The sequence below is a fragment of the Emydura macquarii genome, unplaced genomic scaffold (genome assembly GCF_026122565.2).
Source record: "Emydura macquarii macquarii isolate MOO-44397 ecotype Brisbane River unplaced genomic scaffold, CSIRO-AGI_Emac_v2 contig_318, whole genome shotgun sequence".
Lineage (NCBI taxonomy): Eukaryota > Metazoa > Chordata > Testudines > Chelidae > Emydura > Emydura macquarii.
The window spans coordinates 9,058,692-9,073,772 of NW_027130455.1; the positions used below are offsets into that span (position 1 = coordinate 9,058,692).

A 15,081-nucleotide genomic window follows, 5' to 3' on the forward strand; every position below is an offset into this window, starting at 1 on the left:
CTGGGCGTGCTTCAGAAGTTTCTGATCTACCTTGACCCTGCTTAGCGTATGAGGATCTTAGAAAGTTAGGATTTTTTATACTGCTTTCTATATTGCTTTACCTAAATCACTCAAGACACATGCTTGAAATAAAGAAAATTTATCACTCTCCAAAGATGAAATAAGATGCATGCTCTATTACTAACAATAAAATATGAGAGTAGAACTGAGCTTGAACAGCTGAATCTGTGACCCAGAGCAAATATGATAGCATCATTTGCACTTTTTATAGAAAGCAATAGAGCAGGTCTGACAAAAAAAAAAAAAAAAAAAAAAAAAAAAATCAAGGCCCTCCTGACACAAGGCTGTGCAAACTTGGATCAATGTCCTTTTTGTGCAGTAATAAAACTGTTCCATTCAGCTCACTATTAAGATTTACTACTCATTCGGAAGGAGAACAGAACAAATGAACACAGACCTGCCACTTGATCCAAAGATCTCTATTGGAGTATTGCATGTGGTTGTTAAAATCAACAAGAAAAAAGAAAAAATATATGGAATGCTAATAAGAATTATGTATATACCTTCAGTAGGAGCAGTGAAATCATACTTTCTCACCCTGAATAGGGCTGGAAAGCCAAAAAGATCATTTTCTTGATCCCTCTCTCCTCAAAATTTAACTTTTAATAAAAACAATAAATGGCAGCTGGTGGTAGAGTGGAGAGAGAAGCTCTTTCTTAAGCTGCCCTGAACTGCTAGATATGCTGGTGGGGTCCAAACACTCCATTTAATATTAAAAATGTTTCAATTGTAGAAGCCCTTAAATAAGAAAGGAATGTGAAGGGGCTATTAAGTCCCAAAAGTCAGTCACAACGTTTTTCTATACATTCTAGTACATCTTAGACTATGATGTCTGTCTTTTACTCCATTTACATATATCACAGTCATGGGTGCATAGCTAAAATTGCAACCACGGATCCATTACATGCCATATTTTTAGCCACACCAGAACTTTGCTTAGGAAAATTAGTTTGGCCTGAATATTGGCCATTTTATAATAAAGGCTAAGGAGTGGATTCTTTTCCTATATAACTTGAATAAAATTTGTTTCAGTGCTTATGAGTTTCAGGTCATTAAAACATCAATCACCACCACCTTGGTTTGAAATGTTAACTAGTGTTTAACATTATTTTGAGTTCCTCTAGCTCAGAACTAATTATTATTATCCCTTCAAGCTTTCCATGGCATCACATCTCCATGAGAAGAAATATGCAGGCTATAATTAAAGAAATTAAATAGAATTAAATAGTGGTAGAGGCCTGTGTTTTTGGGACTGGATTCTTTTCCTTCTGTCTGTGTGGCTCATTAATTATACTTGCTCATTTGTTGCAATGAATTTGTTGCAGAATGACACTCAACTGTTTCCCCCTGTAAATTATGAAGAGAAACAGACAACGTACTTTTGGGTTAGAAATCACTAAAAATGACTCTGATTATGAAGCTCCTCAGTAGTGATTAGTCCTATTTTCACCTCCCTTATAAACTAAACAACCCTGGAAAATTTTCATGAGTTCTTGGTCTGGTTCTGAAAATGTATGATTACATTTATGGACTTAGGAACTGATGAGATTTCCTTCCTTATAATATTTTGCTGTTACTCTTTTTGTTGTGTGTTTATATGTAAGAAGGTATTTTTTTCTGGTTATTCTATTCCCCTACTTTCCTTCCTTGGCATTATAAAAAATAAATGAAAATCTTAAATCATGCTGCTTGCTACTCACAAATCCCATTCCATACAAATAAAATCGGTAAGGTAGCTGGTTACCTATTTATATTTATATGAAATTGGGTTTGTGAGCAGTGAAGGAAATGTACTATTTTGTGCATTGTATATTGCAATGCATCATATTGACTCACGGCATAAAATCAATTAAAAACAAAACAGGCAACATAAAAACACTGGCAAAAATGACATGACACAGAGAGTTTTCTTGGTTTGTGCTTATGTGCAATAAGGCCATACCTGCACGCAGAGCATATACTCAGTTGCTACCATGTGCTTGAAGATAACTGCAGATCTCAAAATTCCGTGTGGGTCCAGCATAAATTCCTCCTCTTCGTTGCCAGCCAGAATGGTGAAGGTGAAAGGGGGGCCATTGTGAAAAGAGTCATTGTCTGTCACTACCAGCTGCAAAATGCTCGTGCCCACTGGTTTATTCTCCTTTATGAATATACACAGTGTATAAAAAGAGATTACAATGATATATCTCACTTTTCTGTTAAAATAACATTTGCCATTCAGAATACACAAGAAAATGGTGTTTTGCCACAGCAGGAGTTGCCCAGAGTTTTTACATTCCACCACATTGTGCTCCGGTACACGCATGCAACATGACTGACTTGGAGGGAAGCACAGAGGTGACTGAAAACCGAATTTGGCAAAGCATCTCTAGTGAGGTGTCCAGGGATTTGTTTTTGTTTTTTTTAATCACACTGTATCTATTTTACATTACCATTCGTACATTGAATAAAGTGAAGAAAACTTTAAACTCTTCTCTGCTCATTACCTAACTTAGGGTTGGGCATCCATTACTATATCTGGCAGGACCAATATGCACTTACCATGGTGAGGCTGTGTTTTACAAGTCAGAACATTTAGCGGTCCCCAATATTATAAGGTAATCATATCACAATGCTGCTTCATAACGTTTTTCATGACTACATCCAATGTGATCATGCAGCATTGTGATGCAATATTCACAGTTGTCCCACAGAACTTACTGAAACAGATAACATGGGGTCATCAGAGATTTAGATCCTCCCCCAACTCCTTTTCCAAACAACCTACCCCAAACAGAGCTCTGACCCTGTAAAGGGAGAAGTACTAGAGACTCCATGAAGTCCACTGTGGGCTTTGCAATTGCTGTTGATTTTATGGGGAAGGCATTCAGATACCATAGTGATTCGGGGCAGTATAAAATTCTAACATGAGTGATTGATTCATCTTCACAGTACAAGACATGGGAATATACTTTTTCCAGGAGAATATGAGAAACGGAAATTCCAGACTCCATGCATTTTCTTCTCTCCTCCTCTCCAAAGCCTCATGCCCTTTTGATCAGGGATGGCTTGAACCCTGGGTTTACAATTTGAGCTAATTCTTTGTCTAGCTGTGGAACAGGCAGGAAAGACACAAGAGTCCAAGACAGCAGCTGGAACTGCCACAATTGCAGAAGAAGAAGAAGAAGAAGAAGAAGAAGAAAGGATTTCTGAGACAAGGGGAAAGTTTCTGGAGCAGCTGGGATAAATGGAAAAATCTGTTGCAGATTCTGAGTCTGAGGAATCTCAATAAACACAGAGAACTGTCAAAGAGTTAAGAAAAACATGCTTATTCTTTCCTCAAAATGAGATAATTTGATACACCTTGGGCAGATAAATCATCAAAAGTCTGCTAACGATAACCAAATGCTTTCATATTTAAAGGTCAGATGAGTTTTTGATATGCAGGATAAACTTACTTGAATTACAGCTGTATAGTTGGCCGGTGTAAATACAGGGCTATTATCATTCACGTCAGAAATGTCTATGTTGACCGTTACAGATGATGACAAAGGAGGGATGCCACTGTCTCTTGCCTGAATAACTAATGCATATCCAGAAACCTGCAAAAAGGTGAAAACATTAAATCAGTACAAAAGGGGCCTTAAATTTCCGCTATCATTCCTTTCATCCTGTGTGCCACCTATCATATTCTATGGAAAACTGTCTGGCCTCATTACTTTTCTTGCCCTTTGTATAACATTTCCCTGTTTATTGCTTAACTGTGTCCCAAACTCTGTTTTATAAGACTATCAATAACCTGAATGGCTTCGTCATATTAAAACAACTGCAACAGATGATACATACCATAGATAATGGTACACTTAAAAAATGAACTGCAGGGTGCCTTGCATATAATGTGCAAAATCAGCCATTACAAATTTAACTTACAAGAATGCACAGAAAATACTTTGAGTTTCCTAGGTGTCAATTGCAATATTTTGGCCAGATTCCAGTCAAACCAGGATTTTAGGAAAGGTTTCCAAGAAACTTTTGTAAATGATTTCTGAGACCATGTCTGATTATCTATCTAACACGAAGCATTTCTAACATGGCATTTGCAAAGTAGCAAGGTAAAGTTTATAGAGAGGTGGCCTAAGTGTTTTCGAAAACACTTTGGATGGCTAGGAACACCTGTGTCTCTGTACCCCGTGGCTTACATAGGTAATTTACAGCTGGATCATCTACCTGCCACTAAAAAGACAGATTTTTTTGTGTACTTGTTAGAAACAGCCACAAAATAGCTGTCATTAGGGCAGCAGTTGTCTGTATGCTTATGGAACATGTCTTTACCTCACACTATAGCATAGACCACAGGGTGCCCATGATATTAGATTTAAAACAACACAACAGCAAGGGGAATGGCTTTTCTTATTTTCCTCTTTCCTATGACAGGCTTCAGCTGGTTCAGAGTTGGTTGCTATCTTGGAACTTCTTTCGACAAATATTTTTTTTCTGGTTTTGTGTTTCTATGCCCTCTATCACTTATCTTGGATTTAATAACTAAATATGTCAATATTGTTTACTGCTTTGAAATGAGTACTGTTTCTTCTTCCAAAAGTTTACCCTATACGGTTTTTTGTTTCTTTTTTGGTACAGGAATGAGGGTGCCCTACATCGATGTCCTAGAGTATACCATATATTCTATGTATTTCAGAATTGAGCTTGCTGTATTGTCTCTGAAGAACATCAGAGACAATGGGCCAAATTCATTGTTGATGTAAGCAGCTGCAACTCTGCTCACATAATGTACTTGCCGCTGCTCGTACCAGTGGTGAATTTCGCCCTACACATATGTTTATATAAAATGTGTGTATGTGAGTATTTTGCACAAACACAAACATTAAATTAATGCAAATTAAGAAATTAAAGTTTTATAGTTAAAAAAAAAATAGCACCCATATAGCCTAATGACCACAGCACAGCAAAGAACAAACACATGCACTGACAGAATGACTTCTGTGTCCTTAGCAATCTGCAGTGAGTCAGTCTGCTTGGGAATACCAAATATTGACAGAGTTTTATCCTTCCTTCTCATTAATATGGAAAGGATATTTCTTTTGCATTCAGTAGCCGTGCTGTCAATACAGAGCTTTTTCCAGTTGAGTCTGCCAATCTAATTTAATACCTCTGTTGCTACCTGCATTGTTTGGGTACGTCAGACATGTATTTCCTAATGTGTTGCAAGATTACTGAAGTCATGTGACTTTTTCCGATTCTCACATTAACACTAGGCAAACCATCTTTGTTCGCCGAAGGCTGTTATTTGAGAAGTGGGATGAAGCAGTGATAAGTTTTCTTGGGTGAATGTTGTACTGGGGTAAACAAAACAACAGGGCGTGTCAAAAACAGCACCTTATCGCTTTCCGTACAGCTTGGCCACTTCAGAACATAATCTTGCTAATAATATTTTTCACACATTGCCAGTTCACAGTTGAGGTCTTGGTTCTGTGCTTGGTGCTATTGTCAAGAACATGTTACCATCACAGTTGTGTGTGTGTTTCTGTATGATGGAAACAGAGCGGCAGCTCATTAGCACAACAGCTTTCTGTGTTGTCACGTTTGAAACCAAGGTTTGTTTTCTTTGAACTGATCTTACTTTTTATGCCAGTATAGAGGGGGAGCATTTCAAGGTTAGCTTTGCTTGCAAACAGGACTGGGGCAGGAGTGAACTGGGCCATATTAGAAATAGACGATAGAATATTGTATAATGGCAATTGCAGACTGCATAAATGACAAGTCTGCTGTCATGCAGAAAGCCAGGAGAACAGCTGAAGTGAATATACATCTGCAATTTCTAGTTAGTTTAGAAGGAAATTCAGCATATGTTATATATCTTACCCTTTCTCTGTCCAATTTCTTTTTAACCTTTATAAGTCCCAAAACAGGATCAACTGAAAATTCATTGTCCCGATCACCATTCACTATGGAAAAATGAATCTGGCCATTGACAGGACTATCCAGGTCTTCTGCTATCAACTTTTTGAGAGAAGAATAAAATTAGCTAAAGAAATTAAGAAATATTTCTATGGCACAATAAGAGATCAAAACCCCAAAGGAACAACTTTACATTCTGTCAGGTTATTACATATAACTTACTGGACAGTGCATGTTGGTTTAAAAGTTTTCTCATCATGGATCTGGGATGGGTAGATTATTTGCAAGAGGCAAACCAACGTGTTTGTGTGTTATATGAGTCCTATGAAACAAGTACCAACGAACCCTTCATATCGCTACATACAATCATACATTTTGTTTAGCCCACATTTTAGCAAGAAGTTATTTTAGAAAATGTGTTGAAGTTCTAGACTGGGATTTTCAAAGGCATTAGATGACTTTTTATGGGAGCTGGATCCCAACTCCCTTAGGAGCCTTTGAAAATCTCAGCCTTAAAATCTTTTAATGCTACTAGTTCATATAGTTCTTCCCTATTAAAGCCAGATGTCTCTGATACAGTAGAAGGTGTTGTGATTTTGAGGTATGCTATGTTGCGTACCAGCAGAGCTAGATTCAAACACTTTTTATCTTACTGGAAAGCCACAAATTCTGCCTCCCCAATGAGAAACATTATGTGTTTCTAGCTCTGATGAGCCGTGAGACACCTGATGTCACTTGTCAATGGTTCAGGGCAAAATTATGCTTATGGTAGAGTGCATTATTGAGGGGAAAAAAGGAAAAATTTTGTGTTGCGGGTTTTTTGGTTTTTTTTGATAAATGGCAGCGGCTTTGAAAGTTGATTGGTGGTCTGGAACATTAAAAGTAGTTCTGCCATAGACAGAATACCAGATAGAGTGCAGGTGAGGTGGTCAAAGGTGCAGTGGTTATTTTAGTTTATCATCTGCACAGCCACACAATAATCATTTATTATATGCTTATGCAAACACAGGTATTTATCACAACACATTGTCTTGATTTTCTGTCTGAAACCATATATATTATACTCACCATAATCACAGAATCACTAACTGAAGCATCCTCACTGATAACTGCACTGTAGGCCTCTTGATTAAATTTTGGTGCATTGTCATTAACATCCGTTACATTTACGTTCACTGTAGTAACAGCACTTAAGGCTGGCGTACCGCCATCTTTTGCTTCCACTATTAGGTAGAAATCCTTACACATTTCATAGTCCAGAGCTTCAATTACAGAAATGGATCCTTTGAAAGAAGAGAGGGAATGTTAACAGATATAAAGAAGCAAACACTGTGAACAGTAATAACAATATTAATGATAGCCAAGACATTTGGCAAAATTATATGATAGAGTACATTATCTAGCACCATAGCAAAAATACAACATGATGCTACTCGAACTATAATGTCAGCAAATCCAAGGAAAATGTACAATTAGACTTCTACTTTTCTCCTTGTATAAATTAAAGAAAGATATAGTAACTTGATCTTATATATCACTTGTCAGGACAGGACCTTTAAGTGGTTCAGAGTAATTAACGGCATCCCCTAACAGTAGATTTTATTATGCCAGTGACTTAGATGGGTAAACTGAGGCAGCACAGTTTAATGCCTTGCCCAGGCTCACAGAGTGTCATTGGCAGAACTGGAAATAGAATCCAGAAATCTTGATGTACAGTTCAGTGTTCTGAACCCAATAAACATTTTGGCCACAATTTTCAAACCTACATTGCTAAAGTTAGACACCTAAATCTATTTTTAGGAGCCTAAATACAAGAGGTCTGATTTTTACACAGCATTAAATACCCAAAACTCCAGCTGAAGTCGGAACTGTTGGGTGTTCAACAGCTTTGAAAATCAGGCTATTTTTATTTAGATGCCCAAATATGGAGTTAGGAGCCTAACTTCATGCAACCAGGTTTAAAAATGTTGACTTCCATCGCAACACAGCAGGAGCAGAGTTTCTCTGTGTGCAATGATTTGAACACAATTTCACCTTATTATCTTCATGTACCAATGCCACCCTGGGGAAATAATCGCTTTCAATACCAGCCCTCTGTTTCCTATAAACCTACAGTCCCTCCAAAATATCATTAGCCAGAGGTTTTTCTGCACTGCGTAATGGTAAAGCATTGAGGGAGGAACCATTGGGCATTAAGGGGAAGGGCTCAGTAGAAACCCTAGCCCGACAAGCACGATTTGCTGAGAGCAGGATCGCTGAAGATGACCTGTGGAGGAGCCTGCACTTGCTAGCATTGATAAATAGCATGAGGAGGGTTATTCTTCAAGCCACTCATCAGGCACGTTACATCAGTACATAGCTGTCTGGAATCTCAGCTCCTGCAGCTAAACAGGTAATAATGAAACTGTCACACATTAACGAATAACAAATGTTTTTTCTTTGTCTGCAATTAAACTTCACCTCTTATTTTTACTGATTTATCTTCATTATCAAATGCAAATTTAACAATATTTAAGTATTCCTTTCCTTGGTGCTCATGTATAAATTCACCTACTCCTCGCAAAAATAACAGAAGTTAAAACACACTTCATTAGTTATTTTTAAAAAGCCCTTTAACTGTAAGAGAAGAGTTTCCATAGAGAGAGGGGGGAATTTGTCACACAGAGCGAGATAATGCGTCATTCTGGGTATTTCTAGGTTACTGGCTACATTTATAGTTGCACCTAAACAACTGTTACTTTCAGCTTTCACATTGCAGATCAACCAGGCAAGAGCCTCAGGTGGCAGTTCCACATGGCTCTTCCTGAATATTGTGGGATGAGGGACTCCCAACCAGGAGAGGCACAGAAAGAGATGACAGCTCACTGCTGTTACTTAATGGGGATAATGAATAGCTCCCAATCAGCAAATTGAAACAGCAGTAGACTTTTGGACTGCACGCTGGGTATTTCTTTGAAAAAGCCAAGCAGTCCATTTCCTAAAAACTCATGACATGTAATAAAAGCATAAAGGGCCTAAATCTACTTTCACAGGGGTGTAAATCAGGAGCATCCTCACTGAAGTCAGTGCAGTTCTACGGGGGTATAACTGTAAGGCCAGAGACAGGTCCTTAGTGCTGACATTGCTCTGTCCATTGATCAATCCTCTTCCAATCTTCTGAGCATCAGCAGCTGGTCACATCTGGGTAGCACAGTTAGTTGTGCTTACGGGCAGGATCACAGAGCCTTTGCTCACGCTGAAAGTCCTGTAGCACTTTAAAGACTAAAAAATTTAATTTCTGCAGGCATAAGCTTTCGTGGGCTGTAACCCACTTCGTCAGATGTAAGGAATAGAAATCACATAGGAGGTATATACATACATCCAAGGGTAAGGAACAACAATGGGGAAAGTAGATATAAGCAAAGTCCATTAAGTTAGAGTAGTTGAGGCGAGCATTTAAATTGCCCCACTATGAATGAGTATTCATGAGCATGAGTAAGGGCTGCACAGCTGGGCTCCAAGGATTAAGTTCTGCTATCCTTGCTCAGAGCCTGTAACACCTTACTTCACTGATCCATTGAGCAAGGCACTATCTACTTGAGAACCTGTGACGGAAGCCGGCCCTAAATCACACCACTCTTTTTCATGTGGCACTAAAGCCTAAAACTAATTCCACAATTAAAGGATCTATAGAGCTGTCTTTGGAACTCAGTGAGTTCTGCAGGTTTCCCCAAAGCATTGATGTAGCGCTATTAACTAGAGAGATGCTTTTCGTGGGTGTTGTATTACAAACCTGTCTTTGGATTGATCCTGAATTTCCCTTTCTCGTTTCCAGACCTGATGAGGTAGGTAATCTCTGCATTGGTACCAATGTCTTTGCTTGTTGCAAAAACAGCCAGTACTTTGGTGCCAGATGAGGTATCTTCAGGCACTGTAACAAGGTAGTCTCTTCTCTCAAACACAGGAGGGTTGTCATTAATATCCAGCACTGTAATGGTAACTGTGGCAAATGAAGACAGGGTCAACACAATGCTCTGGTCTGACGCTTTTACGCTGATGTTATAGGAAGGCTGAAGCTCTCTATCAAGTGGATGCTCCAAAATAATGATCCCTGATGACCTATCCACGGAGAAGTAGCCATCTGCAGAGTCCATTAGGGAATAGACCACCTTTCTGTTCACGCCTGAAAGAGAAGCAAACGTGAAATTAACTTAAAAAAAAGTTTGAAAGCAGAACAGTTGCTATTCTGGTGCTCATTTACCTAGCGCTCCGCTGGATGTGGTGGTGGGGTTGAGTAGCCTGGGGCTCAGTAGGGATAGGGATTTGGAAGAACAGGGCATGCTTTTCCTACACCAAAATCCCTGGTGAATAATCTGTGAAATCCTTTACACCTGACCATAGGGTGCTGATTCAAAAAGCAAATCTCTTTTTTGGGAGATTTGTCCCTTTTCTTATTTTTGCCCTTATCTTCCTAGTGTTTCTGCTTCATGGAGTCCTTGTGCTTGGTGGAGGACTCCAAACTACCAGTACTGCATGCTGGTTGGATGCTGCCCAGCGGCTCTGGATGGGTGAAAGGAGGGCAGAAGCAGGAGGGCCCATGTTCCAAATGGGGCCTCATGGAGAGTTCCATAAGGTGTCTCTGGAGCTTAAATTAATTGGACTGCCTGGTCTGCAATAATGAGGGCTGAAGGGAACCATATGGTTGCTCACTCTTCCTACACGACAGTGCGATAGCTATTGGAGATCTTAGTAAAAGTGAATGCTGAAACAAGCCCACACAAGTTCTCTGGTTGCTGGTTTATTTTATGCCCGGGTCCTGGGAACTGCAATCTGAGAATATTAAAACACAAAGATCCACTAAGTTGGAGATTCCCCATTCTTAGCATCTATCAGTTAAGTGTTTGTTTCCCTTATTATCTGAGAACTTTACAAGCCTGACATTAATCAAATACACAAGAGCAATTGATCCCTTCTAGGAATATTTTGTTAATTTAACATTTGTGACAGTATTATTCTGCTTTACAGCAGTAGAAAAGCATTGTAAAAATGACTGATCAAAAGCCACACAAATCTCATTTGTTTTCTGCTTGACATAGTAGGAGTACAGTATTCACACCAGGGGGAGCTGAGAGACTCTCTTTTCTCCAACCATGCTTAAATAAAAACAACAGCAAGAACAAAAAATAGACCCAATTTAAATTGCATTAGGATTAGCTGGTTCTCCAAGGAATAAGGTTTTTATGCAGACCTTGATACACCTACGGTATGTTTTAAACATTCAAATGTCATTAAAAATAGACATTTAATTGCCAATATTATAATTCATTGTTATTTGTATTACAGTAGCAGCTAGATCCACCACCTGAGATCGGAGCCTCATTATGTTAGACACAGTAGAAAAACATAGTGGGAGACAATCCTTGTCCCATCTAAACAGACAAATCGTGGAAGAAAGGAAATATCTCCATTTTACACATGAGGAACTGAGGTCAGCATAGAAAGACAGAGAGTCACTTGCTCAAGATCACACAGGATGTCTGTGCTGAACCTGGAACTGAACCAAGATCCCCTAAGTCCTGGTCCAGTGCCTTATGCACAATAAACATATCTTAGACTGTAAGCTCCTTAGGGCAGGGATTGTCCTTTTGTTCTGTGTATGTACAGCACCTAGTACAACAGGGTCCTAGTCCTAGGAACTGAGGTAATACAAATAAATAAATACAAATAACAACAACAATTAGATGAACGCAAAAAATAATTCCCGCATACAGTAGTGCAGTAACACCCTGCGATCACCCTGGAACCAAGTTTTTAAGAGGACATAAATAAGGAGGACATTGAGAGCATAGGGAAAATGAGCTTGTACTTACGAAAAAGGCTGGAAAGAGAAATGAGTGTTAGGGGTTTTTCTAAATGTGGCCAATATTTTAGGAGAACCCCTGGGAGTAATGAATTACGGAGGCAATGGCCTTTGTAGTTCCTGCTCATTAAGTGTTCCGGATAATCAGAAGTTCTGTGATGGGTGAGACACAGAGAGGTGGTCCCTAGAGAAGCAGGGCCATAAGGCATTTAGAGGTTTGCTGATTGTAACCAATACCTTGAACATCACCAGGCAATTTGTAGGCAACTATCTCGGAATGTGAAGTGCAGGCACAATACAGCCTTGTTTTCCCATCCTTTTCAGGAGGTGGGGAGACTGGTTCTGTGGCACTTGTTGAAATTTCTGAGTGGCCTTTGTGAATAGCTCCAGCCAAGAAGCATTGTGCAAAGGCATGGAGGAACAAGGCAAGGTCTCCATCATCATGGAGAACGTGCTGCGATCTTTTAGTGAGCTGAAGATGGAAAAGGGCATTTCTGGCCACTCTTGCTATTTGGGAGTCTAGAAGCAGAAACACACGTAGAGGGACCACAACCTCTTTGATGAAGGGAAGAGACATTCTCAATTTATAAGGTGATCATAGACTCTGCTAGCTTCTCAGGATGCTTCCCTGTACTTCCACCCTTTCCAGGTTAATCTTAAGCCAAATGTCTTTCATGCAGGTCACTATTTCTTCCAGACATTGAGAGAGCAAGGATAAAGCTTTGTGTCTGTATACCTGTGTGACATATCAATTAGAATACAAAAGGCAAGCCAGGTCTTTGGAGGACTTTGCCATAGGCTACTCATCCACCGCACCATCATACAGTCAACAAATTTGATGATATACAAGGCTGCAGTAATAGCATTCCTTGTATAGGGGTGTGAAACGTGGACAGGTTTCCAGACACACATTAAGCAACTTGAAAATGTTCACATGCGCTGTCTCCACTCTGTTCAGAAGCTCCACTGGTGAGACAAAGTCTCAAACATTAACATCCTTGAAAGAGCAAAAGCAACCAGTATTAAAGTTATGATCATCAAAGCTCATCTTAAATGAACAGGTTATGTTATCACAATGGGCAATGATAGATTCCCCAAAAGAGTTTTATATGGCGAGCTGAAACTTAAAGTACAAGAAGGATGATCAATGAAGGTGCTTCAAAAGTGCTTCAAAGACTTAAGCAGAATCTCACCTCATGCAGCATAACTGATAATTTTGAAAACATAGCCACAGCCAGATCTGAATGGAGAGCAACCATCAATAAAGGTTGTAAAGATTATGAGAAAAAAAATGCAAAAACCTGATAGAAAAAAGGGCCAAGCATCATGCCAAGTCTTCAAAGGGAGCCTGAATATTCCTGTGTGATACCTGTTCACAATCTTGCTCCTCAGATATTGGACTATGGAAACACACTTGATGCTGCGACATCATCATCAGATATGGCAGACAGCCATCTAGCTTGTGGTTAACTGTATCAGATGCTGTCATCAGATTGGAAAGAATCAGAAAGGACACATTCATCAGTAAGAGAAGACTGTCAACAAATGTTACCATTGTGGTTTCTGACCTATACCCAGGCTTGAAATCAGATTGACCAAGTTCAAGGGAAACTGAAGATTTCAGACATCTCCAGAATTGCTTCTGCACAGCCTTTTCAACAATCTTTCCCTAAACCAGAAATTCAATTCAGATTAACAATTGCAAGGTAGAACTTCTTGAACCGAGAGCTCAGTGTGTCTGAGAAAACTTGGCATTCTGCCATCACAGAGGGAGGCATTGACAATTTCCTTCAGTAATGAGCCTAGAGTTTCTCAACCGGCTCTAACAAGGCAGAATAGACATGGATCTGAACTACAAGTTGTGGTCTGAAGCATACTCAACACTTCTGGAACCTCAGCAAGAGGATCTCTTTGATTTCTCTGTTCAAAAGGTCCTTAGATAGAAGTACTGGCTTCCATTGGTCTGGTGAAGGATTGGTGCACGAATCAACTTGGAGAATGAATTTAAATGCAACAAGCCATAAATCGGGGGTTTATAATCTGGCTGACATATAAGCAGACCAATCTCCTCTTGCTGCTCCATCCAAGGTTGCTTTTTAAAAGTCTTGGCTACATAATAATAAAACATGCCCAGTATTCATTGATAAAACTAGTCACAAGGGATCCAACTCAGGGTCTGGCAACCTGCAACCGGGAGGCGTGACTGCACCAGATGCAGCAGGCCTGAGCTCGTGAAGCTGCAGAAGCGTGGGCTGGCCACCCAAGTGCACACTCTGGCTTACACGTGGATGATTAGCCCATGCTGCTGCGGTTTCACTGATGTTTTTGGCAAGCTTGATTAAAGTTAGCTTGGGCAGGCTTGCCTGTGGTGCAATCCCACCTCCCAGCTGCAGTGCAGACACCCTCAGATGCATGTCCTGGGAAGACGGGGGTATGGCTACTGCTAAATCTAAGAGGAAGAGATGCCTGGGTGCAGATGGAGGGAGAGTTATTTTTGAGAGGAGAAGCCTTCAGAAATGTTCTGGGGAACAAGAGAAGACTATGGCTATTAATGGCTATTAGCCAGGATAGGCAGGGATTGCTCTTTGCCAGAGGCTGGGAGTGAGTGACGAGATGGATCACTTGATAATTACTTGTTCTGTTCATTCCCTCTGAAGCCCCTGGCATTGGCCACTGTTGGAAGCCAGGATAATGGCTAGAGGGACCATTGGCCTGACCCAGCATGGCCGTTCTTATGTTCTTAAAAATGCAGGAGATCCAAATCTTGTTAAATCCCTGGGTTCTCGAGGCACTGACTAGTGGACGTCTGCATCACTGCTCTGCTGTATAAGACAATCGTATCCTATCAGAGACCTGTCTGAGTTGCGTGAGAAGATACTGCAGAATTAATGTGTGTGAAAACTGGACCTGAACCAGATGAGGTAGTCACTCCTCGTGAAGACAGCGAGGCCACTAGGTTGCAACATCAGGATTGAATTATGAGCCAGAGGAATTCAACTGGGACACTGATAGGTGCCGTTCCTTGGTGGGTCTCAGCCTATATGTACAAGCAGAACAAAAGGAGCCTACAAACAGTGCACCTGCAGCCTCTCTGCCTCATCCCATCCAGGGATCCAGATTTTGATGCTTGATTTTATGAGGAAAATACATTTAAAGAGAAGTTGCTGCACAAACAGAAAAGAAATCATGGAGCATGAAGAAAGTTTCACAAAGTGCAATGGAGGGTGATTCCATCTGCCTTCCTGTTCTGAGAGAGGAAACAAACTGGATGGGAAGCAAAGAGTGAG

General features: G+C 40.0%; 1 protein-coding gene across 6 annotated transcripts in view; it reads right to left on the minus strand.

Moving 5' to 3' along the window:
* FAT3 (FAT atypical cadherin 3) overlaps positions 1–15,081 on the minus strand; it is a 532,268-nt gene that overhangs the window by 55,508 nt on the left and 461,679 nt on the right. For 5 of the 6 annotated variants that reach the window (XM_067568394.1, XM_067568392.1, XM_067568383.1 and 2 more), the window contains exons 14-18: positions 9,728–10,117; positions 7,024–7,238; positions 5,920–6,057; positions 3,498–3,641; positions 2,003–2,200 (exon numbers count right to left, since the gene is read on the minus strand). In XM_067568394.1, coding sequence (XP_067424495.1) covers positions 2,003–2,200; positions 3,498–3,641; positions 5,920–6,057; positions 7,024–7,238; positions 9,728–10,117 — 1,085 coding nt within the window. Of the gene's footprint in view, positions 1–2,002; positions 2,201–3,497; positions 3,642–5,919; positions 6,058–7,023; positions 7,239–9,727; positions 10,118–10,665; positions 10,765–15,081 lie in introns of those variants that run through there. The other variant, XM_067568413.1, reaches the window with a different exon arrangement.